This window comes from Mesoplodon densirostris, chromosome 16, assembly GCF_025265405.1.
Source record: "Mesoplodon densirostris isolate mMesDen1 chromosome 16, mMesDen1 primary haplotype, whole genome shotgun sequence".
Taxonomy (NCBI): Eukaryota; Metazoa; Chordata; class Mammalia; order Artiodactyla; family Ziphiidae; genus Mesoplodon; species Mesoplodon densirostris.
The window spans coordinates 63,399,627-63,425,325 of record NC_082676.1 but is presented as its reverse complement, the minus strand read 5'-3'; the positions used below and the strand labels follow the sequence as shown (position 1 = coordinate 63,425,325).

The 25,699-nt window shown below is 51.9% G+C and overlaps 1 protein-coding gene across 1 annotated transcript; it reads left to right on the top strand.

The window, feature by feature from the left end:
* Positions 1-304: 304 nt before the first annotated feature.
* On the top strand, positions 305-24,366 carry C16H16orf96 (chromosome 16 C16orf96 homolog). Its single transcript, XM_060079230.1, has 10 exons — positions 305-724; positions 8,563-8,673; positions 12,701-12,775; positions 13,796-13,960; positions 14,388-14,440; positions 16,262-16,354; positions 17,489-17,693; positions 17,773-17,875; positions 23,269-23,570; positions 24,166-24,366. Exons 1-10 carry the CDS (start codon positions 305-307, stop codon positions 24,364-24,366), a joined length of 1,728 nt encoding a protein of 575 aa, XP_059935213.1.
* The last annotated feature ends 1,333 nt before the right edge of the window (positions 24,367-25,699 follow it).

Sequence of the window (25,699 nt, the reverse complement as noted above, 5' to 3'; positions counted from 1 at the left end):
TTACAAAACTGAAGGGCTTGAATTAAAAGGCGGCCCGTTGGTCTGTTGGAACATTCCTCAACAATTAACTGAGCAGCTGCTCTGCCCACCCCAGGCTCTCAGAAGCTTGCCTGCTCGCCCACGCACCGGAAACTCATCTGAGCTCCGGCCGGGACAGAGGCCATTCTCTCCCTGACCACTGTGACTTACAGGCTCCCCGGGCCCCTGAGGACCTGTCCGTACAGCTTGCGGGTCCACCGAAAGCCACCGTTTGTCCCCATGGACGCCCAGAAGGCCAGCCCAGCCAGCCCCTATCCCTGGCAGAATGAGCTTCTCGCTCACATTCTCGGAGCTGGTCAACATCGCCAGCCCACAGTGCGGGGTGGTGAACTTCAAGGCCCTGCACCTCCTGCTCCAGGGTATCCTGGAGCACATCCACATGGCTGACCTTGAGAAGGTCCTCTCAGGGGATGAGGACTTCCTCCACACCTCACCAGCCATGTTCATGCCCCGGGAAGGAGACTCCCAGCCCATCCTTAACCCCATGAAGAGGCTCGGCAACGTCTTCGACCACCTGATGAGCCGTGTGGACAAGATGGAGAGCCAGCTGGCCATGCTGCGGGAACTGCCCTCCACCTCCCAGCTGCTGGAGGGCAGCCAGGGCACTGGCCAGCCCGCCCAAGACTTGTGGAACCTGATAAAGCTCTGTAAGATAGTGGAGGGCAATGAGGAAGCCATGGCCAAGGTAAGCCGCCTGGACTCCAGAAGCTGCCTGCCCCCTTGGCTCTCCTGACAGGCTGTTCACCCCTACCTGGTGCCCCTGATGAGGGGCCTTGCCCTTAACCAGGAGAGGAATTCAGCTTTGGACTCAGGCAGAACCGAAGCTCCAAGTTTCCATCCTTCATCAGTGTAGAGGAAAGAAGGCCGTACACTGTGTGAAATGTCCAGAGTGGGCACATTCGTAGAGGCAGAAAGCAGATGGGTGGTTGCCAGGGGCTGGAGGGAGAGGAAATGGGGAAGGACTGCTTAGTGGTTACAGGGTTTCCTTTTGGGGTGGTGATTTTAGAACTAAATAGAGCACAACACTATGAAAGCAGTAAATGCCACTGAACTGTACACTTTCAAATGGTATTTTTTTCTTTTTTTTTTTTTTTGCGGTACGCGGGCCTCTCACTGTTGTGGCCTCTCCCGTTGTGGAGCACAGCCTCCGGACGTGCAGGCTCAGCGGCCATGGCTCACGGGCCCAGCCGCTCCGTGGCATGTGGGATCTTCCCGGACCAGGGCACGAACCCGTGTCCCCTGCATCGGCAGGCGGACTCTCAACCACTGCACCACCAGGGAAGCCCTCAAATGGTATGTTATGTGAATCTCACCTCAATGAAAAAAAGATAATTGAGGACCTGTAGGTGACTAAACTGACACTCAGAAAATAGAACTACCATACGACCCAGGAATCCCTCTACTGGGCATATACCCTGAGAAAACCATAATTCAAAAAGGCACATGAACACCAGTGTTCATTGCAGCACTATTTACAATAGCCAGGACGTGGAAGCAACCTAAATGTCCATCAACAGGTGAATGGATAAAGAAGATGTTGTACATATATACAATGGAATATTACTCATCCATAAAAAGGAACGAAATTGGGTCATTTGTAGAGATGTGGATGGACCTAGACTCTGTCATACAGAATGAAGTAAGAAAGAGAAAAACAAATATCATATATTAACACATATATGTGGAATCTAGAAAAATGGTACAGACAAACTTATTTGCAGGGCAAGAATAGAGACGCAGATGTAGAGAACGGACATGTGGACATGGCGGGGAAGGGGAGGGTGGGACGAAGTGGGAGATTAGGATTGACATAAGTACACTACCATGTGTAAAATAGGTAGCTAGTGGGAACCTGCTGTATAGCACAGGGAGCTCAGCTCAGTGTTCTGTGATGACCTAGATGGCTGGGATGGGGGGGCAGGGAGGTCCAAGAGGGAGGGGATATATGTATACATATAGCTGATTTACTTTATTGTACAGCAGAAACTAACACAACATTGTAAAGCAACTATACTCCAATTTTAAAAAAAGAAAAGAAAAGAAATGTCATTGATTTGCTGCGGGTGCAGCAGCCAGTGACCGTGGAACAGGGATGAGCTGAGGCCTTCTGATTCAGGACCCACCTTGGACCCCTTGCTCCCCTGCCTCCCCACCCAGCACACAGTTATCCATCAGGAGCTGTAGCCTTGGGGAAGAGTTGGATTTTGAAGAATAAATACCCCAGCCTCTCTCTCCTCCCTTCCTCCCATTGGCCAAACAAGAGGGCCAGAAGTCAGAGCGCCAGGGGTATGGAGAGCGCAGTGCCTGTGGGTCAGCCTCTGAGGGCACCGAGTAGGGGCAGGGGATGGATGTGCGGGGGCAACAGAGAACATCCCTCACACGGAGGAGTCATTCCAGGATGTCTTAGGTTAACACTCCTCTTATTTGAATGGAGGTGCAAGTCATATAACATGAAGTGAACAGCTGGGTGGCATTTGGTACATTGATAATGTAGTGCAAGCACCACCTCTATCCCCTTCTAAACCATTTGCATGGCTCCAAAAGGAAACCCTGTGTTCTCATCCCTCCCCACTCCTCCTCCCCCCACCCCAACAATGCTAATCTGCTTTCTGGCTCTAAAGATTTACCGAATTCTGGGCATTTCATAAAAATAGAATCATACAATATATGGCTTTTTGTGTCTGGCTTCTCTCACTGAGCATCATGTTTCCCAGGTTCATCCACATTGTAGCCTGTGTCTGTGCTTCACTCCCTTTTATGGCTGAATAGTATTCTATTGTAGGGACAGACCACATTGGGTTTAACCGTTCACCTGTTGCTGGGCATTTGGCTTGAGACTTTTTTTTTGGCCTCGCCGTGCAGCTTGCAGGATCGTAGTTCCCAAACCAGGGATTGAACCCGGGCTCCCTGCAGTGAAAGCACCCAGTCTTAACCACTGGACCACTAGGGAATTCCTGAGTTGAGGCTCTTTTTAAACAAAAGCAGTGTATTATTTGAAGGATGCTGGGGTTTCTCATTGGCACCAAGGAAGAAGTGGGTGGGCAGGCCTCAAAGGGAGGAAGCGTTCGTAGATCTCCTGCATCTTAAAAACAGCCCTTAACTTGTCTCAGCTTCCAGCTGCCAGTCTCCAGGTCTTCTGGTTATAATTTTTGGGTAAGAGAATGAGATGGCACACCTGGGGTCAGGTGTCCACTCCTGGCCAGGCAGGCAGGGTCGTGCCTAAGAATTAGAGCTCCTGGGGGCCCGTTCCCACTGCCTGGACTGGCAGGCACCCCAAAGGTATCAATACACAGGGGACACCAGGCTTTACGTCCAACCTGGGGGCTGAAAAAGGTGGGAGCCCTGGTGCAGGTGTTTGTAGAGGTGACAGAAACAGATAATGCAAGATCCCTTCCTAGAACTGAGAGACTCTATAGGCCACGAGAAGCACAGGGCAGAGTCCACCAGCCCGACTTCCCTGGGCCTTGTGCCTCTTCCCCTCACTGTCCCCTTCACCCTCACTCCTCCACTGGCTCCCTCCCCGGGGGAATGATCTTGAGGACAAGCGCTCACTGCATGCCAGGTGAGCTGGATGCTCTGTCTGTTCACTCCTTTAATCTTCTTAACGACTCTAAGAGGCAGGTGCTGTCATTATCCCGCACTTACAGATGGGGAAATGGAGGCACAGAGAGGTTAAGTAACCCACTCGGGGTCACAGAGTTAGAAAATGGGGAGCCAGTGCCAACTTGGGCCGAGTGGGTAGTTGGAAGGCATAGGAGTGTGGGTGCTGAGATGCCACTTACCCCTGGAAGGGGTGAGGGATGGCCACGGCCTCCTCCTCCCAGGATTGTTACAACAATTAAAACCAAACAAGAAAAAAAAAAAAAAACCAAACAAGATAAAGTACGGGAACTGCTTAGCACAGAGCTGGATGTCCGTTCTGGCCGAGATGGGCTGACGCAGGCGAGAGGCAAAGCGACACAGTGTGAGCCATAAATCTTCGTGCTCAGTGGAAGCAGCCGGGCACAGAGAAGCACACTGCATGATTCTGTTCATAGACAACGCCCAGAATAGGCAAGTCTGTAGCAACAGAAAATGTCAGTTGCCGGGGGCTGGGAGTTGAGGGCTGGTGAGTATGGGATTTTTTCTGGGGCGATGAAAATGTTCTGGAACTAGATAGTGGTGACGGCTGCACAAACCTGTGAATGTACCAACTGCCACCGAATTGTTCACTTTAGTATTGTTATGTGTGTTTTACCGCACACACAAAAAGCAGAGATCATCTAACTATATGCTATCTCCAAGAGACACACTGATTCAAAGACAAATAGGTTGGAAGTAAAAGGATAGAAAAAGATATTCCACACAAGCAGTAGCCAGAAGAGAGCTGGAGTTACTATACTAACATCAGACAGGATAGACTTTAAGACAAGAAGTGTTACTAGAGACACAGAAGGCTGCAGGGGTGGCTGAGGGCAGGTTACAGGGGCCTCAAAGCTGGAGAAGTGGACACGATGTCCAAGGTGCCAGCCCCTCCGGAGCAGCCTGCCCCCGGCCTGCCTTGATGGATGAAGTCTCCTAGAATGCACAAGTACCCAGAGTGGCCCAGCCAGCTCACACAGGGTGCTGGTGGACAGGTTCGGAACTGGTCATGCCGCCCTCAGAGGACTGTTTGTGCACCTAGGAATGTCCCCACCGCAGTTAGAGAATGTCGCCAAGTCCCAGACTGGCTGAGGTTGCCAGGGTTACCACGGTGACCCATTGTCGGGGTTGCCACGGTAGCTGGTTCTAGGGCTGTGCAAGCTGCTTAGCTAAGAATCTACAGCCCACTCACCACCGTCCCCCCAACTCCGGCCCACGTCAGCCAGGCTGGCAGACCAAATGCCACCCTTCATGGGGAAAGACAAGCCTCCCAGCCCCAGCACCTACCCCAGATGGGGTGAATCGTGCCCTGGAAACTAGGGCAGGCACCAAGGGGGCTTCTGGAGAGGTTTGGGAGGACCCACAGGTGCAGCACAAGGGGTGGTGCTCTTGGTCAGCACATCGCTGGATTGGGGGGTTCGGGCAGGGCAGCAGGTCCTCACTAAGCAAGCTTAAATCGATTGCAGTTTCTAACCTTCGGCATGACTGACATTTGGGGCCGGATAATTCTTTGTGGTGGAGACTGTCCTGTGCACTGAGGGATGCTGAGCAGCATCCTTGGCCTCTACCCACTAGATGCCAGGAATGCCCCATAGTCATGACAACCAGAAATGTCTCCAGACTTGCCAAATGCCCACTGGGGGCCAAATCGCCCCATTGAGAACTGCTTAGAAAACCTGGGCTCTCTGCTTGCTGTGAAACCTCCAGGGGGGCACTCACCCAGGCTCCCGGCGCCAGGGAGCATTTCCAGAATTGCAGGTTCCCAGGCCCTGCCTGCATCTCCCAGGCAGCCCTGAACAGGAGTTTTAGAAAGCTGCTCAGAAGCCCCTGGCTGTCTCCTCGAGGCCTCAGTTATCTCAGGTTATCTCATCTGTTATGATAACCCCGGCTGGCCTCACAGGGGAAAATCAGGGGCCATGTCCGCTGTTTGTTATTAAGATTGTTCTGGCTAATCCCGTTTCCATAAATAAACTTGTGTGTCCCACTAGGGGATTGTAACAACCTGTTGCTGCTTTTTTTTTGAAATTTCAAAACCCCCACCCCATTTTACTCCCCCAACCAAAATCTCCTGCTGTGTATCCCACAATTAAAATGTTTTTAAATTTAAATTGGTTTTTGAGAATTTCAAAGCAAAGCTTAAGGGCACTGAAGACACTTTGGGGTTTTAGAGAATCAAGGTGAAAGTTATTGCAGTAATAGTAATGAACTTCCTGCATTGGCAGTGCTCTTCCCAGGGTGCCAGGAAGGGCTATTGCATTCCTCCTTCCCTGGGAAGGAAGTGGTGTTAGCATTCCCATTTCCCAAAGTTCTGGCTCTGAGGCCTTGTAGACCAGTCTAGCTGATTGTTCAAGGGGATGTTTGTCTTGGACCCCCTTATCAGCCCTTGAAAGCTTCTGGAAGCACTTGGACCCCAGGTCGAACCTACATTCTTGAAGCCATCTTCAGACAGAGAGAAAGAGACAGAAAGACAGAGGGAGAATGAATGTCTGGACATTCTGCTTGCAAGAAGGGCAGCTTTCTAGAATTCGCTTCCCTGAACTTGGCTCCATCCCAGCCCTGATTGTGGCCTGAGGGGCCAAGTGGGACCTTCCTGGCTGTTCTCCCACCAACACAGTCCAGAGTTCGGGGCATGGCACCCCTGGTGAGAAACAGGCTAGATCTGGGGTGGGAAACCTTTAACTGCAGGTCCTAGGAGACCCACGAGAAAAGAGTCTTCCTCCTCTCCTGTGCAGCCCCTACCCATGGAGCGGCCCACCAGGCCATCGTTTCTGGGTTTGCCCTGTAGTTACCCAAGGGAGGGGTGGGTATGATTCCTGCTCAGGTGATTTGGTCCCCTGGTTACACCCAGAGATACAAGGGGAGGGGGAAGCATCCCTGCATAGGTGGGGCATCTGGACCTTGTAGATTTCTCTGAAAAGCATTTTTCTATCTACAGCAGATAAGGCCTTGGAAAACTGGTCTCTTAATACTATTATCACTCCCAGAAAAATTAACAGTAACTCGTGAATACCATCCAATAGACAGTGTTGCAGTTTCCCCCAGTTAAAACAAAAATGCTATTGTTTAAAGCTTTATTGAGATATATTCCACATACCAGGAAGTTCATCCATTTAAAGTATACTGGGGGCTTCCCTGGTGGCACAGTGGTTAAGAATCTGCCTGCCAACCAGGGGACACGGTTTCGAGCCCTGGTCTGGGAAGATCCCACATGCCGCGGAGCAACTAAGCCCGTGCGCCACAACTGCTGAGCCTGAGTTCTAGAGCCCGCAAGCCACAACTACTGAGCCCACATGCCACAACTACTGAAGCTCGTGCGCCTAGAGCCCATGCTCCGCAGCAAGAGAAGCTACGACAATGAGAAGCCCATGCACCGCAACAAAGAGTAGCCCCCTCTCACTGCGACTAGAGAAAGCCCGTGCACAGCAACGAAGACCCAACACAGCCAAAAATAAGTAATAAATAAATTTATTTAAAAAAATAAAGTATACCATAATGTTATATATATGTCAATTATACCTCAATTTAAAATGAAGTATACCATGCAGTGATTTTAGTGTACTCACAGTCGTGCAACTATCACAGTCAATTTTAAGACATTTTCAACAGCCCAGAAAGAACCCCCTTAACCATTAGCTGTCATTCTCCATTTCTGCACCTCCTTGAGCCCCACTTCTTCACTTACCATAATGTCTTTTTTTTTTTAATCTTTATTTTATACTGGAGTAGAAGGTTTTTTGAGGGTTTTTTTTTTTTGTAATTTTGTTTTCTTTTTTCTTTTTTCTTATTGGCTGCGTCGGGTCTTAGTTGCGGCATGCACGATCTTCGTTGAGGCACACGGGATCTTTCACTGCAGCGTGGGCTCTTCATTGTGGTGCGTGGGCTTCTCCCTAGTTGTGGCATATGGATTTTCTCTTTCTAGTTGTGGCGCCCAGGCTCCAGGGTGCATGGGCTCTCTAGTTGTGGCCTGCAGGCTCCAGGGCGCATGGGCTCTGTAGTTTGTGGCATGCAGGCTCTCTTGTTGAGGTGTGCAAGCTCAGTAGTTGCGGCATGTGAGCTTAGTTGCCCTGTGGCATGTGGGATCTTAGTTCCCTGATCAGGGATTGAACCTGCATCCGCGGCATTGGAAGGTGGATTCTTTACCACTGGACCACCACGGAAGTCGCTTACCGTAATGTCTTCAGGCTTATCTGTAGCATGTATCAGTACTTTTTTTTTTTGCCATATAATATTCCATTGTATGGGTAGACCAGATTTTGTTTATCAGTTGATGGGTATTTGGGTTGTTTCCACCTTTTGGCTATTAGGAATAATGCCACTATGAACATTGCTGTACAAGATTTTCTGTGAACATAGGCTTTCATTTCTATATACCTAGAGGTGGAATTGCTGGACCACATGGTAACTCTGTGTTTCAGTCTTGGGAAACTGTCAGCCTGTTTTCCAAAGAGGCTGCACCATTTTATATTCCTGCCAGCAGTGTATAAGGATTCCAATTTCTCCACATCCTCACCAACACTTCTTATTTTCTGTCTTTTTGATGATAGCCATCCTAGCATATCTCACTGTGGTTTTGATTTTTATTTCCTGGTGACTAATGATGTTGAGCATCTTTTCTTGTGCTTATTGCCCATTTGTATATCATCTTTGGAGAAATGTCTGAAAGGAGCCCTGGGGAGGGAGTGGGGCTCAGAAGGGAGGTGCAGCCCCGTGGAGGCAGATCTGCCCCCGCTGGTGCAAGGCTCCCAGGGGTGAGCGGCCACATGGTTCCCCCTGACAAGTGTCTAAAGTGGCAGTTGGCTGGCAGGCTGGGGACGCCCTGGTCTGGTACACTCTTGAAGTCCCTTCCCGGCCATGGCGACCTCAGAAGCAGAGGCCTCTTGTGTCTATGTCTCCCCCTTGTAGGATGAAGAACTTGAGAGAATTTGGGGCCACCAGATAGAGATGATAAAGGACCACTACCTCATGCTGGACAGGGCAGTGGACAAGCTCCAGATTCGCCTGGATGAGTTTAAGGTTCGGAGGTCCGGAAGGGCCCAGAGGAGGGAGGATTCCTCATCGGGACATTCAGATTCTCCCCAAAGATTTCACAGACACCCTGAAGGCAGGGGAACCAGGGACACTTTCCTGGCATTTTACTGTGTGTAAGTTACACTTCCATGAAGAGCAAACAAATCCTGCCACCCACACCCCCAACACATAAACAAGAGGGCCTGAACAGGATCTGTCTCATTCACTGCTTGGGTCACCCACGCCAGAAGGGTGCCTGGCGCAAAGTGAAGGCTTAGAATGTGCTGAATGAATCGATGAGTGGATAAGAGGATTTCTTGAGCCACCTGTTCATGTTCATAACCTTTCCCCTAAACTGGCTTGTTTCTGAGTTCTCACACCGTGGGGCCTGTCCGGAACAGCAGAGTCTGATGAGAAATGCGAGGACGATGCAGAGCACCTCCCAGGGGTCTTTCAACCAGACACCTTCTCCCTTGTGCTCACTGAGCTGGCCTGATGACCCTGCCCTGCTGACCTCGGGACCAGTCCCATCTGTGCCTCGTCCCAGAGGCATCCCAGACCCTTGGGGGAAGGATCAAAGTCATTCCCGGTGGGAGGAGATGACCTTTCCCCCAGGGTATAAAGAGACAAAATCCCAAACAGATCCACCTGAGGTGATTTCCATAGAGGGCTTCTGATTCCAAGTCAGGGGGCCGTTAGTGGGATGCACTAGGGTGTGGGGAGCGAAAGGGGAGGGCACAGCTCCCCCTCCCAAGGTGGTCACACAGAGTGACCAGGCTAGCGTGCACGGGGCAACTTGGATGGGAGAGGAGCTCATTGAAGGTGAGCCGATACCCAGCCCAAGCGGGGAAAGGAGGGTGCCTGGGCCGTGTGTGGGCTCCCAATACACGGTTTCAGGCCCAGACTTCCGTGAGCACCAGGATCAGGAACTACATAGTCTCCTGCCAACTCTGTGCCCTCATTTAGCCACTGCTTTTCAGAGAGACTGGGATGCCGTGTCCTAGGGACCTATTGGTGTCCTTCCTGGTCGGAGACCAGGGCCAGTTCTTTCAGCACTTCTGATGTGTGTCCAGCACCATGTCCTGCCCTGCTCGGGGTTGGGGGTGGGGGGTGGATGTAGGATCTGCCTCCAAGGAGCTGTCACTCGTCACTCGTTGAGAGAAACTCAAGAGGAGTTTGGCCAAACAGACCAAATGGATCAAGTCAGCCTTTGTCCAGACTTCCTTCCTGCCCGTTGTGCCAGCAAGAACTAATTGCTTATAAAAGTGAACCCTGGAAGGATCAGGAGCTGGACTTTGTACACAGCACGCTTCGTTAAATAGTTCTTAAATGAACATGGGCTGCAAGAGATCAGCAGGCTCGTGGAGCCCTTCCAGTAGAGGAAGGAGGGAGGGCAGACACCTCTGCCCTGGTACTGTTGCAACATCGGGACTAGAGAGGAAACACCGCTCTTACTGCGTTACCTGCATGCCTGGGAGAAAATGTTCTGGACGTAACAGGTGGCACGAGAAATCCCCATTCATTCCCTGAGTCATTCAGCCAACGTCATTGAGCCTTCACTGTGTGCCAGGTGCCCTTCCAGGGCCCAGCGATACAGCAGTCAACAAGATGGACAGCGCCAAAGCCCTTATGTGTTTTTTGCGGGGGAGCAGTAGTATTTGTTTGCTTTTAATGAAAGTATGCTTTATGCACAGTAAAATGCCCAGGCCTGAAGTGTAAGAGCTAGATTAATTTTTGCTTCTTGGTACACCCATGTCAGCACCACCCAATCAAGATGGAAATGTTTCCATCACCTTAGAGTGCCCCTCTTGGAATGTTTCCCACTAAGAACCCAGCAGGAAAATAAGTGAAGATAGAACTCTTTCTTACTGACTCAAATAATGTGAAAACATTATTTGCCCTTTGCAAGTGGACAGGTGTCTTTTACAAGCTAGAGGCTGCATTCCAAAGCCATTCTTGGAACAAACTATTATATCCAAGGCTCTGGCTTGGTGCAGGAGGGGACGGATAAGACAGCTAATGTGTATCAAATGCCAGCTCTCCTAGGAAAATGCCATTTCTAGTCCCCTCAGCATCTTTGGGACAGGAGTGGTATTAATGCCATTTGAACTAGGAGGAAACAGATTCAGGCAGAGTAACCAGCCAGTTGTGAGGCAGTCTGCTATTGTGGTTGGATAGGCCTGGGTTTCAATCCCGATTCTGCCACTTAGTGGGTGTACCAGTTTCCTGCAGCTGCTGTAACAGATGACCACAAACTGGATGGCATAAAACGAGACATGTACTTGTTCACAGTTCTGGAGGCTAGAAGCCCCAAATCAAGGTGCTGGCAGGGCCTTGCTCTGTCTGAAGCCTCTAGGGGAGGATCCTTCCTGGCCTCTCCCAGCTTCTGGTAGCTCCAGGTGTTCCTTGGCTTATAGACGCATCACTCCAGTCTCTGCCTCCATTGTCACGTGGCCTTCTTCTCTGTGTGTATATCTGTGCCTTCACGTGGCCTCCTTATCCATGTGGGCTGCCCTAATCCAGTATGACCTCATCTTAACTAATTAGATCTGCAAAGATCTATTTCCAAATAAGACCATGTTCACAGGTTCTGGACAGGCATGAATTCTGGGGAGGACATTAGTCAACCCAGTACGCAGGTTACTGTGGCAGTGGAAGTTAGAGGCTCCCGGCTCCTCTTTAGATTTTAACTAGGAAGAACCAAGTGGGGATCTAAGTGTTCATGTTGGGCCTGGTGACTCTAGAAGTCAGCTCCCTGCTAATGTGGTGTTGGAGGAAGCAGCCTGACATGAGGCTGAAGCAGGATCTCCCTTCCATTATCTCCACCGTCCATCCTAGACCTTGAGACCCATCTGGGGCAAGGTGGATGTGAAGGAGCTTTGCATTAATTAGAATTAGGTTCATCTTGGGACCTCCCTGGTGGTCCAGTGGGTAAAGACTCCACGCTCCCAATGCAGGGGACCTGGGTTCGATCCCTGGTCGGGGAACTAGATCCTGCATGCGTGCTGCAACTAAGAAGTCCGCATGCCACAACTGAGACCCTGCGCAGCCAAAATAAATAAATAAATATTAAAAAAAAGAATTAGGTTCATCTTTGAATAACATAAAACTCCCAAATAACTGACTTAAGGCATAAGTGTATCTCTCTTTTACATTCAAGAAACTCAGAGCTGGTATTGAACTCCATGGTGTGTCACTTCCATTCACAAGGTCACCACATGGTCCAAAATGGCTGCTGGCACTCCAGTCATTAACTCTGCTTCCAAGCCAGCAGTGAAGAGGACACTGACCCACTTCCATTTACACCTCAGTGGTCACATCAAGCTATAAGGGAGGCTGCGAAATATAGTCATGATTCTGGTCTGCCAGATGCCAGCTAAAAGTTAGGGGTTCTGTTTCTGAGGGTAAAAGGGAAACCAGATATGTAGGGAGAAGTAGAAGCCTGCTGCCAGCTTTGGAGGAGGAGTGACCCTACCCTCTGGGGACATGGCCCTTTGGATGTGAGGCTCTTCCCAAGCAGGTTAGCTGGCTGCTGCTGTCATAAGGAGGGCCCAGTAAGTGGAGAGAGGGCAGAATTAATGCAGGGAGTTGGTTTTTCATGGAGTCATGGGGATGGGAAATAAGGTTTTCCCCTGACCCTGGGGCACAGCATGTGTGGCATATAAGTGCTTGGTGGATGAATAGACTGTCATTCTCATGGGGACCCCATTACAGATCAGAAGAGATGCACTTGTCTTAAACATCTAGGGACCCAAAGCATCAGCATTTGTTTATGCTTTCCTTCCTCAGGTCTTCCTTCCTTTCCTGTGTAGCCACCTGTAGTTCTGTGAGGCCACCTCCAAGGGGACGTCTTGTGCCAAGTCCCACATTCCTTCCCTTCTGATCTGGGCACCTGGAGCCCAAGCCTTCCAATGTGCCACCCTGCCTGCTGTCCACCTGGCCCCACTGTCCCTTCCTAGGGTGGACGGGGGAGGTAGAGGCTATCCTCAGGACTTCCGAGGATGGCTGACATGCCCTCTGCTTCTGTTCTTAGGTTGTCCATTTTCAGATTAAAAACCTAGAAATGTACAAGGAAGACAAAAGTGCGATGGAGCAGGAGCTGAAAGAGGTGAGTGAGCAGAGATTCCTCTCCCCACCGCCCCCCATTCTGAGCCCAGCTTTCCCACCAGGATAATGGAATCATCCAGCCAAGACAAAGGCAGGCAGACTTCCAGAGTCTCCTTCCACCTTTATCGTATAGAAAGTTTGGGGGAAGTTCTCAAAAGTTGTTCCATCAATTCCTATTTTCAGTTAACTCAGGATTAGTGACAATTTTTAAAAATTGAAGTATAGTTGACTTACAATGTTATGTTAATTACTGTTGTACAGCAAAGTGATTCAGTTATACATATACATATATACATACGTTCTTTTTTTAACATTGTTTTCCATTATGGTTTATCATAGGATATTGAATATAGTTCTCTGTGCTATACAGTAGGACCTTCTTGTTTATCCATCCTATATATAATAGTTACATCCCATTCCATCCGTCCCCCAACCCCCTCCCCCTTGGCAACCACTAGTCTGTTCTCTATGTCCATGATTCTGTTTCTGTTTCATATATAGGTTCATTTGTGTCATATTTTAGATTCCACATATAAGTGTTATCATATGGTATTTATCTTTCTCTTTCTGACTTCACTTAGTATGATAATCTCTAGTTGCATCCATGTTGCTGCAAATGGCATTATTTTGTTCTTTTTAATGCTGAGTAATATTCCATTGTATATATATACCACATCTTCTTTATCCATTCATCTGTTGATGGACATTTAGGTTGTTTCCATGTCTTGGCTATTGTGAGTAGTGCTGCTATGAACATAGGGTGCATGTATCTTTTTGAATTAGAGTTTGTGACAAGTTATGTGAATTAAAAACCATGCCCCAACTTCTCCATCACAGGAAACCTTGGCTTCGATCTAATGGTTGTGTTTGAGCCAGCAGAGACCCCAAGGTTGAATTTAAGCCAAGGCTGTGTATCCAGGGTCCCAAACTAGAAAAACTGACCAAAGTGGTCTGATCTCCCCCAGCCTCTTCCTGCTCCCGCCCCAGCAGCCCTGCCTCCCTGAGTCCCATCTCTCTCTAGAAAGCCGACAGGCGCTCCCTGGCAGGCAAGGGAAGCCGGGCTGACCTGGACGCAGTGGCGATGGAGCTGAATGAGACAATTCAGGGCATGCTGTTCAGGGTTATGGCCAATGAGGATGACTGGGAGAAGACTGTGGAGCAGCTGGACAAAGGCCTACGCACCAAGGTGAGGACCCCTGTATTAGTCACCACCTGCTGTGTAACAAACTACCCTGAAATTTAGTCCCTTAAGACAGCAAACGTTCACAGTTTCTGAGGGTTAAGAATTTGGGAACAGCTTAGCTCAGTAGCTCAGGGTCTCCCACGAGGCTGTAGTCAGCATGTCATCCAGGGCTGCTGTCATATGAAGGCTTGACTGGAGCTGGAAGAGCTGCTTCCAAGATGGCGCCCTCACATGGCTGTGGGCAAGGCTCCTCACTTCCTTATCACACAGATCCTCCTTAGGGCTGCTTGACTGGCCTCACAACATGGCAGCCAGTGGGCCACCCAGAGCACATGGTCCAAGAGAGCAAGACAGAAGCTGCAACATCTTTGATGACTTAGCCACAGAAGTCACACTCCATCATTTCTGTAGTATCCTGTTGGTTACACAGGTCAGCACTGTTCAGTGCGAGAGGGGACCATATGGGGGTGTGAATACCAAGAGGTATAGTTGCGGAGCATCTTGGAGGCTGACCACCATAACGCAAGCAAAGGGACATGGCAGGCAGAGAGGGTGTTCTGTCCTGCTGGTCATTCGTTTATTCATTCATCATTTAATGATCACCTGTGTTGAGCCAGACCCTGGGGAAATGTTGATAAGAAGTCATAGCCTTAATGTGTACCATCCAGTAGAGAGACAGGAACAGTCATTTCAGTGTTGTGTGGTTCCTGCAGCTGGGGTGGCTGGTGAGGACAAAAGAGCTTGGGTTTAGAATCAGGCAGCTCTGGGTCCGAGTTGCAGCCCCACCATGATTGGCAGTATGCCTTGAGTTATAGAACCTCTTCGAGCCTCAGTTTTCTCATCTGTAAAATGAGGATTTATTCACTCATCATCCACCTATTGGGTACCTCTGATGCTGGTTAGCGAGGATATGACGATAAGCAAAACAGATATGGAACACACTTGTCATAGAAATCATACAAATCAGTGCAGGATTACAGCCGGAGTAACTCAGTTATCTACAGAACAACTGACCTGTTTTTCTTCCATAATTCAATGGCAGGGTGAAAAAAAGTGGGACAGAGACTGTTCTAGATTAAGAGAGTCTCAAGTGACACAACCACCAAATGCAACACACGAGGACACTTACTTTGTTTCCTGGTTCAGTTGCTCCAACTCTGAAAATGGGCTGGGAATTAGATCAACGTCAGGAATGACTGCTCATTGTGTTAGATGGGATAATGGTATTGCAGGCATGTAAGAAAATTGACTAAAATATTTGAGTAAAATGTTATGATTTCTGTAACTTTTTAAAAAAACACTCCGTCAATTCCCTGGTGGTCCATTGGTTAGTACTCTGTGCTTCCACTGCAGGGGGCACGGGTTCTATTCCTGGTCGGGGAACTAAGATCCCACATGACGCACGGCGTGGCCAAAAATAAATAAATAAAAATTAAAATTAAAAAAATTTTTAAATAAATTTAGTTAATTTAAATAACCACATGTGGCCAGTGGCTGCCATATTGGATGGCACAGTCACAAAAGAATGTTTAATGACCTGGAAAAATGTTTGCAGTAAATTAAATGAAAAAAACAAGTAGGATGTGTGTTATGATCCTATTTTTGTTAAAAAAAAAACATAACATGGAAATATACTGGAAGGACACATATCAAAATATTTGATTACAGTGGTTACAGTGATTTCTTTGTGTTTTTCTATACTTTCTAAAATGCTGACAATATGCATGACTTTAAATTTTTATTGAGGCTTAACATGCATACAGTAAAGTATGTAAACGTTTGTTTTACAACTTGATGAGTTTTTACATGTGTACACACCTTGGTAACCACCACTCAGATCAAGATGTAGAACAGTTCCAGCTCCTCAGAAGGCTGATGTTTTACTATTTTTATTTCTTGTACTGAGGTCAAATACACATAATATAAATTAACCATTTTAAAGTTCACAGTTCAGGGGCATTTCGTACATTGACAATATTGTGCCGCCACCACCTCAATCTAGTGCCAGAACCTTTCCACCCACCGGAAGGAAACGCCGTGCCCGTAAGCAATCATTCCCCATCCCCCTCCACCCACCCCTGCCAACCTCCAACCTGCATCCCACTTCTAGGACTCACCTGTTCGGCAGTTTTCCTTTTATTATCAGAACAGCTGTTCTTTATGATTTATGAAGAGGATGGTGGCCCCATGCTGTGGATCTTTCTAGAGGGAAGGCCGTGTTTGAGGGTGAGCTTCCTGGAAGAGGTGCAAGCTGGGCCCTCTGCTGGCCACGTGCGCCTCCCACTTAGCTCTTGTCCTCCACAGGCAACTCATCACCATCCGCAGTGCCTGCCTGCTGTCGCGGCTGCAGCCGGCCAGCACCAACAGCTACGAGTACCTGCAGCGGCAACAGGTGAGGTGAGCAGGTGGGGGTCCAGGCGCCAACAGAGATGCAAACTCCAGTTCCAAGATGCAAAGGCTGTCCGGGGCACTGCAGCCGTCTGCAGGGGAGCCGTCCTGGGTGATGGGGCTGCAGACGGGCACGTGAGGTGCTCATGGGGAGAGGAATGGACAGGTTACCGGGCATCTGTCATGGGCCAAGAACTTTTAAGGGAGGGAGAGTCTCTCATTTAAAGCTCACACCCCCCTGTGAGCTAGGGTTGATGGGCCTGCTTTCGGCTGGAAGAAGTGAGTGCTTTCAGCTGGAAGAAGTGAGTCATGACCCTGGGTCTTCCGTGGGGCTTGCTGCAGCCGGGCAGGCACTGTGCCAACCTCTGTGACAGACCTGACCTCGTTGAATCCTTACACCTTAACCTCTGAGGTCATTCTGCTATCATCCCATTTCACAGTTGAAGAAACCGAGGCTCAAAGAGCTTGAGCAACCCGCCTGAGGTCTCACAGCTAGTGAGTGGCGGGCTCTGGCGCCTAAACCTGCAGGTTTCCTCTGCCCACAGCTAGCTCCCTGGGCCCCAGCCCTGCCCCTCATCCCCTGACACCCCACAGCTTCATGGGTGCTTCTGGCTCCCAGGCCCCCAGGCCTGAGGGTACGTCTGGCCAGGAGGGGAGTGATGGCTGAATAGCAGCCTCAGCCACATGAAGGGGAGGGACATGGGGGCCTGTGCCCGGTGCCCCCACCCTCACTTGCCTGACTCCCTCTTGGGATGAGAGGTTAAGAGGGACTTCCCTGGCGGTCCAGTGGTTAAGACTCCGTGCTTCCACTGCAGGGGGGCGCCGGTTTGATCCCTGGTCAGGGAACTAAGATGCCGCTCAGTGGGGCCAAAAAAAAGAAAAAGGTTAAGAGCCTGCATTTGGCAGGCCAGACCAGGGCTCCAGGTCTGGGAGAACATGGGTCTCAGTTTTCCCCTCTGCCCCAATGGTGCCTGTCTGTATCCACATACCAGGCCCCAGGCCTGCCCGGCTGCATCACCCAAGCTGAAGCTGGAAGAAATTCCAGTTTTCCCTCGCTACAGGCCAGGCCCTCGGACCCAACCTGAGGCTCCTCTGGGGCGGAGGGGTCTCCAAGTGGCTGCTGACCCCCCTGCCCTGCCCCAGGGAACAGCAGCGGCTGCAGAAGCTCCAGAACCTTGCAGCCCTGGAGGGGAGCCTGGACTCACTGGGCTCCCAGCAGAACTGGGGTGACGGCACCGGAAATGACACCAACCTTGATTTCAAATCATGTAACTTGTCGACAGTCTACCCCTACGGGGACCCCGAGTTGTTGGACTATGACTCCATGAGTCAGGCTGCAGCCCCTGGCGTTGGGCAACCCTGGGCTAAGCCAGGCCCTGCTGCCTCTGTGAACACTCCCTTACCCGGGGCCCCGGGCCACCCAGCAGGCCGAGGTGGACATCCTGGGAGCGGACGGGATCCTGTACAAGGGCCGAATGAACAGCAAGGACAGGGCGCAGCCTCTGACCGGCGCAGAGAAGGAGCTGGCAGGTGAGGAGCCTCAGGGCTTCCTGGGCACCGCTGCCCCGTGTCCTGCCTTTGCTGGGCATTGTGAGGCCCAGTGTGATGCAGGTGGGGCCCAGAGCCGGCAACATCCGTGACTGGGGGCTCCTCACACAGCCACTTGCAAACATGGGATCCTACTGTATGTCAGGCACTGTACTGGGACAGCTTGTGACAAGGGATGCTGGGGAGGGGTACCAGATGGCCTCCCCAAAGAAGGAATGCTGGGTGGTGACGGGAGAGTTGTGACAAGGGACACTGGTTCAAGGAGGAGGTCCTAGACTGCTGTCCTGAGGCCTCTGAAAAGGGAATAAGGCTTAGCTGGATGAAGGGATCAGGTGGGAGCAGAGTGAGCCGGGGGAAGGGAATAGCAGTGCAAAGGCCCTGTGGTGGGTGGAAGGCAGGCACACTTAGGAACTCGGGAAGGTGAGTCTACCTGGAGTGGGAAGATCGGGCTGGGGTTGGGCGTGATGAGGAGGACGCCAGGACAGACTGGAGGCCTGTGTCCTAATTGTCATGGGTTGGGGAGGGTTGGGCCAGCGGGAGATGTGGAATGAATTGCTCTGGTTACTGCAGTGTCGAGGCCCTGGCTCCAGCTGGCTCCGACCGGGGGCCCCGGGACTCAGCTCCTGCACTGGGCCAGCAATACCTTCTCTGCCTGCCCCTTTGAAGTTACCCCGCTCTGGGAAGAGGGGTTCCACACACTGCCCTACTGGGGCTGGTCCAGGAGCCACAAAGTGGTCAGGGGGTTAAATTCCGTCCATGGTGTCCCTCCTCACCCCACTTTGCCTCCATTGACTTGAGAACAACCACCAGACACCTAAGCAAAGGAAAGGGGACTCTTTTCCTGGGTGTGCTGGACAGAGAGGACAGCACCCTGCTTTAGTGTCCCGGGGCTGCAACAAATGACCACCAGTTGGGCGGCTTAAGACAATAGAAATTAACTCTCACAGTACAGCAGGCCAGAAGTCCAAAATCAAGGTGTGGGCAGGGCCGTGCTCCCTCCGAAGGCCCTAGTGGAGGATCCTTTCTGCCTCTTCCAGCTTCTGGGAACTCCAGGCATTCCTGGGTTTGGGGCTGGATCACCCCCATCTCTGCCTCCTTCTTCATGTGGCTTCTCCCTGTGTCTCCTCCTCTTCTGTCTCTTAACTCAGATGCCCTCATCTGAAGATCCTTCACTTAATTACATCTGCAGAGACCTTTTCTTTAAACAAGGTCACATTCACAGGTTCCAGGGGGACACATCTTTTGGGCAGCTGCCATTCAACTCACTACAGGCCCCTTCCCTGGACCAGGGGGCAGGTCACCATCTTGAACCCTGCATTCCCCCTGGGGCACGGATGTGGGCCTGCAGTGTTAATGGCTCCACCTGGACGATGCCCCTGGACACAGATGCTGTCGAGAAGAGACTCGGGCTGGGCCCCTGGGATCACCAGGCAGGATAACAGCAATGGTGGCCAATATTTAATGAGCTCAACTTCTTGCCAGGCCCTGCACTGCCTCCTCTCACCCTGCACCAGCTGGTGAGGCACTGCACAAATGAGCGGGTGAGGGTCTCTTGCCGGGAGTCCACCCTTGGGGGAGGGGTCGGTGATCTACAGACCTGACCTTCGTCTCCAGTCATCCATGGGATGGCGTCCCCACCCAGCTCCCCAGGGCTGTCATCAAGAGCATGGGGCTCTTCTCCCCAGGGCTTGTTTGTTCTCCAGACCCATGCAGCAAAGCAGGAGTGGATCAGGATGCCTCAATTGCTTTATCCTGCTTGGGGGCCACAAAGTCTAACTAGAAATTGGAATCAATTCGAAACCCACCTGTGGCTGGATCTTTTGACCAGTTTGTCTTACTGCGCATTTTTTACTCAAAAGAAATTCTAATCCAAAACACACTCAATATCTAAACCTAAACTAGCTGATGTGAGCCCCCCTCCCAGGTCCAGCCTGATCCCAGATGCATCCATCCATCGTTTGCCCACAGGGCCACCAAGGGCCGTCCAGCCAGCCTGTGCCCTCCTGATGCCTGCACAGTGGTCAGGATCTCAGGCCGGGCAGAGGAACCCTTGATCCCTAGTAAGCAGCGCCCCCAGCATGAGACTGGACTTCCAGAGAGGTCTCAATGGAAGTGGGGCTAAGTACAGGCAGGGCTCAGGTAGGCAGAGGCAGCAGGGGCGCAGATGGAGGGGGACATGCCTCACCAGCCTCACCGTCCTCACCAGCACTGAGTGAATGGTCTCAAACCCGCTCCTGACCAGGCCCCTCCCCGGCTCAGAACCCGGCTGGGTGAGTGTCCTATGGCTGCTGTAACATTACCACAAACAGGAGCTTAAAACTATCCAAGTTTATTTTATCTTAGTTCTGGAGGTCAAATCGGAAGTGAATCTTACAGGGCTAAGATCGAGGTGTCTGCAGGGCTGGTTCCTTCTGAGGCTCAAGGGGAGACTCCGTGTCCTTCCAGAGGCCTCCCACATTCCTTGGCTCGTGGCCCCTTCTGCCATCTTCAGAGTGCATCTCTCTGACCTCAATGTCTGTCCTCACATCTCCTTCTCTGACTCTGACCCTCTGGCCTCCCCTCATAAGGACCTTGCAATTACGTTGGACCCATCCAGTTAATCCAGGATCATTTCCCCATCTCAAGGTCCTTAACTTGATAACATTTACAAAGCCCCCTCTGCCATGTAAGGTGACATAGTCACAGGTTCTGGGGATTAGGACAGGGACGTCTTGGGGTGCATTGTCCCCAGAGTCCGATCTCCTTGGCTGGTCTGCAGGGCCCCTTGGCCACTCCCCGCCCCAGCCTCGTCTGCTCCCTGCCTCCAGCCTCCCAGAACTGCTTGCTTGCTCTCTCAACGATCCAGGCTGTTACCCCGTCTGAGCCCCTGCATGTGCCGTGTGCTCTGCCTGGAATCCCTGGGGAACCTTTCTCATCTGCCAGGGCTCAAATGTCCCCTCCCATCGGGAGCCTCCCAGCTGCTTGACTTTTGGCTCTCGCAGAGGTGGGAAAGCCGTGGAGGAGGTCATGGGAGAAGCAGATATTGGGATCAGGTGGCAAGTTCGGGTTTGGGCCTCTGCATCCAAGGTGTCTGTGGGCCTTCAAGGAGAGTGCAGGCTCAGAGCTGGGTTCCCAGGCCTCACTGGGTCTTGGTTTTGAATCTGTATCCCAGGCTCATGTGCCTCACCTTGGAGGGAAGCAGTGTGTCAGTCTCACTGGTTGGCTGGTCAGCAGGTCCTACCTCTGACCTGTGGAGGGATCCAGGTGCCAACCGGTGATCAGAGTGGGGACCAGGGAGTGATCCTCAACTGGGCCTTTGCTCTTACCCCGAACCTGCAAAGCACATGGGAGGTCGTTCCTAGCTCAGGTTCAAGGAACATGACCCAAGCTACCTGGATCCCAAAGGCTAATGGGGAATCAGTGTGGTCCCCTGTGTCAGTTGGGTCCTTCAGGGCACAGACCCTGAGGCAGAGTTAGGAATGCAGTAGGTTTGGGATGGGGAGGCGTTAACAAAGAGAGACCCTCAGACAGTGTGCAAACCTGAAAAAGTCCAGGCCAGCCCAGTGGGGACCTTCCAAGCAAACACTGCCCAGCAGATGGCCAGGCCCTGTGCTCCCATTTTGGCCAGAGATGCTAACAGACCCCGAGTGCTAACAGGTGGAGGCTGTCGGCTCCCTGTGCTCTCCAGAACTGAACGATGAGTTCTTTCTTTCTTTCTTTTTTTTTTTTTTTTTGCTGTACACGGGCCTTTCACTGTTGTGGCCTCTCCCGTCGCGGAGCACAGGCTCCAGACACGCAGGCTCAGCGGCCATGCTCACGGGCCCAGCCGCTCCACGGCACGTGGGATCTTCCCGGACCGGGGCACGAACCCATGTCCCCTGCATCGGCAGGCGGACTCTCAACCACTGCGCCACCAGGGAAGCCCTGATGAGTTCCTTCTTAAAGGCGGAGCTGAACGGCACCTCCTGCTGCCACACGGCCCTGGTCACTCAGCCCGTCAGTCCTTAGCCCTCCTTGGTGCCAGGTGTGTTTTGGATGCCGCTGGAGAGACCTGGTGAGGTCAAAGTAAAGTTACTGCCCCCTTAGAGTTTTTACTCCACGAAGGATGGTGGAATGAAATGAGTAAGTTCAGCGAGTGAATAAGATGAAACATGGGGAATTCCCTGGCGGTCCAGTGGTTAGGACTCAGTGCTTTTACTGCCAAGGGCACAGGTTCAATCCCTGGTCAGGGAACTAAGATCCCACAAGCCGTGCAGTGTGGCCAAAAAAAAAAAAAAAAGATGAAACATGGAAATAGGGGAGAGAATGACTGGGGTTGGGGGGTTGTCCCTGTGGAGCATGTGGTCTGAAGGACTCTCTGAAAATGAAGGTCAGGAGACAGCCAGGGAGGGACACAGCCATCCAAGCAGAAGGAACCGTCGGGGTCCTGCATGGGAAGGAGCTTCGTGCCCCTGTAATTCGTCTCAGGTGGGAGGCCTGGCCCGTCCCCTCCAGACCTGGTGCCCTGCTCAGCCGTCTGTGACCCCCTAACACCACCCCCCACCCCCGTCCTTCCTGCATATTCGCTGTCATGGCCTCTTTTCCCTGCACGTTCCCACCTCGTACAGTGGTCTCTGGTCTGGATGACCGGTCATGGTGACTCTTGGCTGGACAGGGAGAAAGGGACGCCTTGGGTTCAAAAGTGAAGGATGGAGCCAGACTCCAGAGGCCACATATTGTGTGACCCCCCCTCCCATGATGTTTCCAGAACAGGCAAATTACGGAGACAGAAAACAGATTAGCGGTTGCTGGGTGCTCGGGGGAGGGGTGAATGGGGTGTGTGTGACTGCCTCATGGGTACAGGTTTCTTTTGGGGGTGATGAAGTATTCTGGAACTTTTGGGGGTGATGAAGTATTCTGGAACCAGATGGAGACGGCAGTTGCACAGCCTTGTGAATGCACTTAATGCCACTGAATTGTTCACTTTGAATGGTTAATTTTATGTGAAGTTTACCTCAAAAAAATGTGCATGCACAGAAGATGAAGGTGGGGTGGGGCACTGTGGTGGCCTGGTCCTGGTGGGAATAGCTGAAGAACTATCAGGCTGGCCAGCACGTCACCTGTATCTTTTCATGCTAAAATAATGTCTCTCTCCTCCTTGGCCTTGAGTTACTTTCAAAAAGCCTTTTTCTGACATCTCAGCCTTTAGAAACTCTAGACTCACGAAGGTGGGGAGGGAGGAAGGGTCTTCCATGCATGACTGGGTGGGGATTGGGTGTGTGAAGAGGCGGCAGGGGGTAGGGGGGCGGGGGGCAGCAGGGCAGGTCCCACCAGAGCGAAAGGGCCTCCAGGCTGGGGCAGAGCCCTGGAAGCGCCCCCCACCAGCTCCTGTCTCTTCCCCTTTCTTTTCCACCGAGCTGTTAAGGTTCCGCATCCCCCAGCTCAAAGCCCATATGAGGGTGCGCGCCCGAGTGCCTTATTTGTTGCCATCTACCCCTGTGAGTACCTGCCCCCCAACTCCCTGGCCCAGCTGGGATTCTGGCAGGGTCTCTGGGCCCCCCGTCCCAGCCTGGGGCTCTCCTACCCCACCTCATCCATATCTCACCTGCCCTACCCGGACCTGGGCCAGAGAAGATCCCTCGAGTGGCCCCCACCTGGCACCCAGCACCCTGGCCGGGGCCTCCAGCCATCCTGGGCTTCAGCTTTACCCTTCAGCCAGGTTTCCTGGCTGAAGCCATCCCTGGGGTCCAAGCCAGGTGTCTGTGCCCTGGGGTCCAGCCGGCTGCAGAGCTGGGATGAGGGAGCCTGTTCATTCCCTCGGGCCTCTCTGCTGAGGGCCCATGAGCCAAGTTGGGGGCAACTGAGCTCATGACTCCTCTGGTCACATTACCACGTACCAGGCATCTGAGAGCACTTTACAGCATACAAAGCACTTCCTCCCTTCTCGTCTCACCCAGTCCTTATCCCATTAACCGGGATGCTGAGGTGGGCACAGCTAGCCCATTTTAAAGTGGGGGAGCTGAGGCGCACGACCGTGAACCGGGGAATGCAAGAGCTGGGCTGAAGCCCAGATCCTGGCCTCCAAGTCCTGTGTCCTCTCGGCTGCCCTACTCCACTTCTGTGTCCACCTCTGGTTTCGTTTATCTTGGGTCGCCCCCCAAACCCAGGAAGTGTCAGGTGCCTGGACTGGGTGAGCAGAGGTGGAGCACTTCCAGTCTTGGGGCTTCTCTTCTCCTTAGTGGAGATGACCCCGTCGGGCCAGCCTCTCTCCAGAATATCCCTGGGACACATCGTGGGTCTCTCCTGCCCCCCAGCAGCCTGCCCCCCCGCACCAGCAGGGGCTCAGCCACCCCAGGCCCCCAGCCGACATGCCAGCTCAGCCTCCGTCTCTGCCTCCCCTGCCACTGCTGCCACAGCTGATGCCATCCCTGCAGGATCCCCAGCCGGCCCCAGGGCCTCTGCGCCTCGAGTCCCGAGCTGGCATGCAGTCCACCAAGGAGCCCACCAAGCTGTGAGCCTGCAGTGGCAGCGTCGCCCCCTCCCCCCAGCAGGTGGAGACCCTGCCCTGAGCCTAGTCTGGGGAAGGTGCAGGGGCCCTGGACTTAGGGGAGGGTCTCCATAAGGGACTCATTTTGATCCAGTAGCTGTTTTAACTCTCATGTAAATACCGGTAACACAATCCTTCTCATGCTACGTTTCATGGAGAACACAGCTTTCTAGATTCAATGTCCCACTAAACCAATTTAATTCCTTGACCAATTTTCAATACAGCACAAAGTGGTTTTAAAAACAATCACTTTCCTTTTTATTTTGCTGAAATGATTTTATCAGAATCAGTTCCAATTACAGCTAACGCCACTGTCCATTTTCTTTGGGGACCATTATTTCTACCAGGACCAATTTTCTCATGGGAACCAAATTTTATTGCGTTTGTGGTTTTTTATTGTCTGTTGATTGTTCCCACCAGTAATTACTGTTATGAGTTGGATATTTAAAGAACCCGATTGTTTGTATTTACTTCTGGCTAATCCATGAGGCACTTGGAGCAACGGCCCTGGAATCCTCCAGGACCGCTCTGTCCTGTTTGGCGTCTTTCTGCCTCTTTGGTTCCCGCGCTGGCGGGGGGCGGTCAAAGCGTCCTGATTTGGGGTTCAGAGGCCGGCCTGCTCACGCCTGCCTGGCGGGTCCTGCAGCCTGGTGTAGTTTCTGCCCCTTGGACGGTTCACTGGTCCCTCCTTCTCCCTCTGTTTTGCGTTTTCTCCCTTTCCATCCCCTAGGTTGTCCAGTTGCGCCCTCTACCCTTTCTGTGCTTCTGATACTTCTATCACATTCCACAAAGACTTAAAAAAAAAAAAAAATTTCCCTCTGAATGGTTTTGGGGCATGGCTCCCCCCAACATCCACCAGAGGCTTCTGGAGCGAGTCAGGGAGTGGGAGTGGGCAAGCTGCCCGGGGTCCGCCCTGGGGGAGCCAGGGTGCTGGCATGGAGGAGGGTCCTCTGGAAGGGCAGCCAAAGGAGTCCTGGATGCTGCGTGCCTGCCCCTCCCCACCGATTGTCCCCAGCCCTGCCTCCCCCTCCTCCTGCTCCTCACCTGCAACCACTCCTGACTTCTCTTTTCTTTCTCCAAGGACTGTGTCCAAATGAGGCCGAGCTCTTCCTGACCCAGATGACCTACACCGCCTTGGGGGATACTGGCCAGTGCATCCCTGGCCCCACCCCCATATCACAGATGAGTATTTTTGTCAGCTTCTCCCCAGAATAAAATCTTTCACTTTTCTGATTGTGGATAAGGGTGACTGGCCCCATGCCCTCTGCAAGGGGAGGCCTTGCCCGTCCCACATGGGTGGG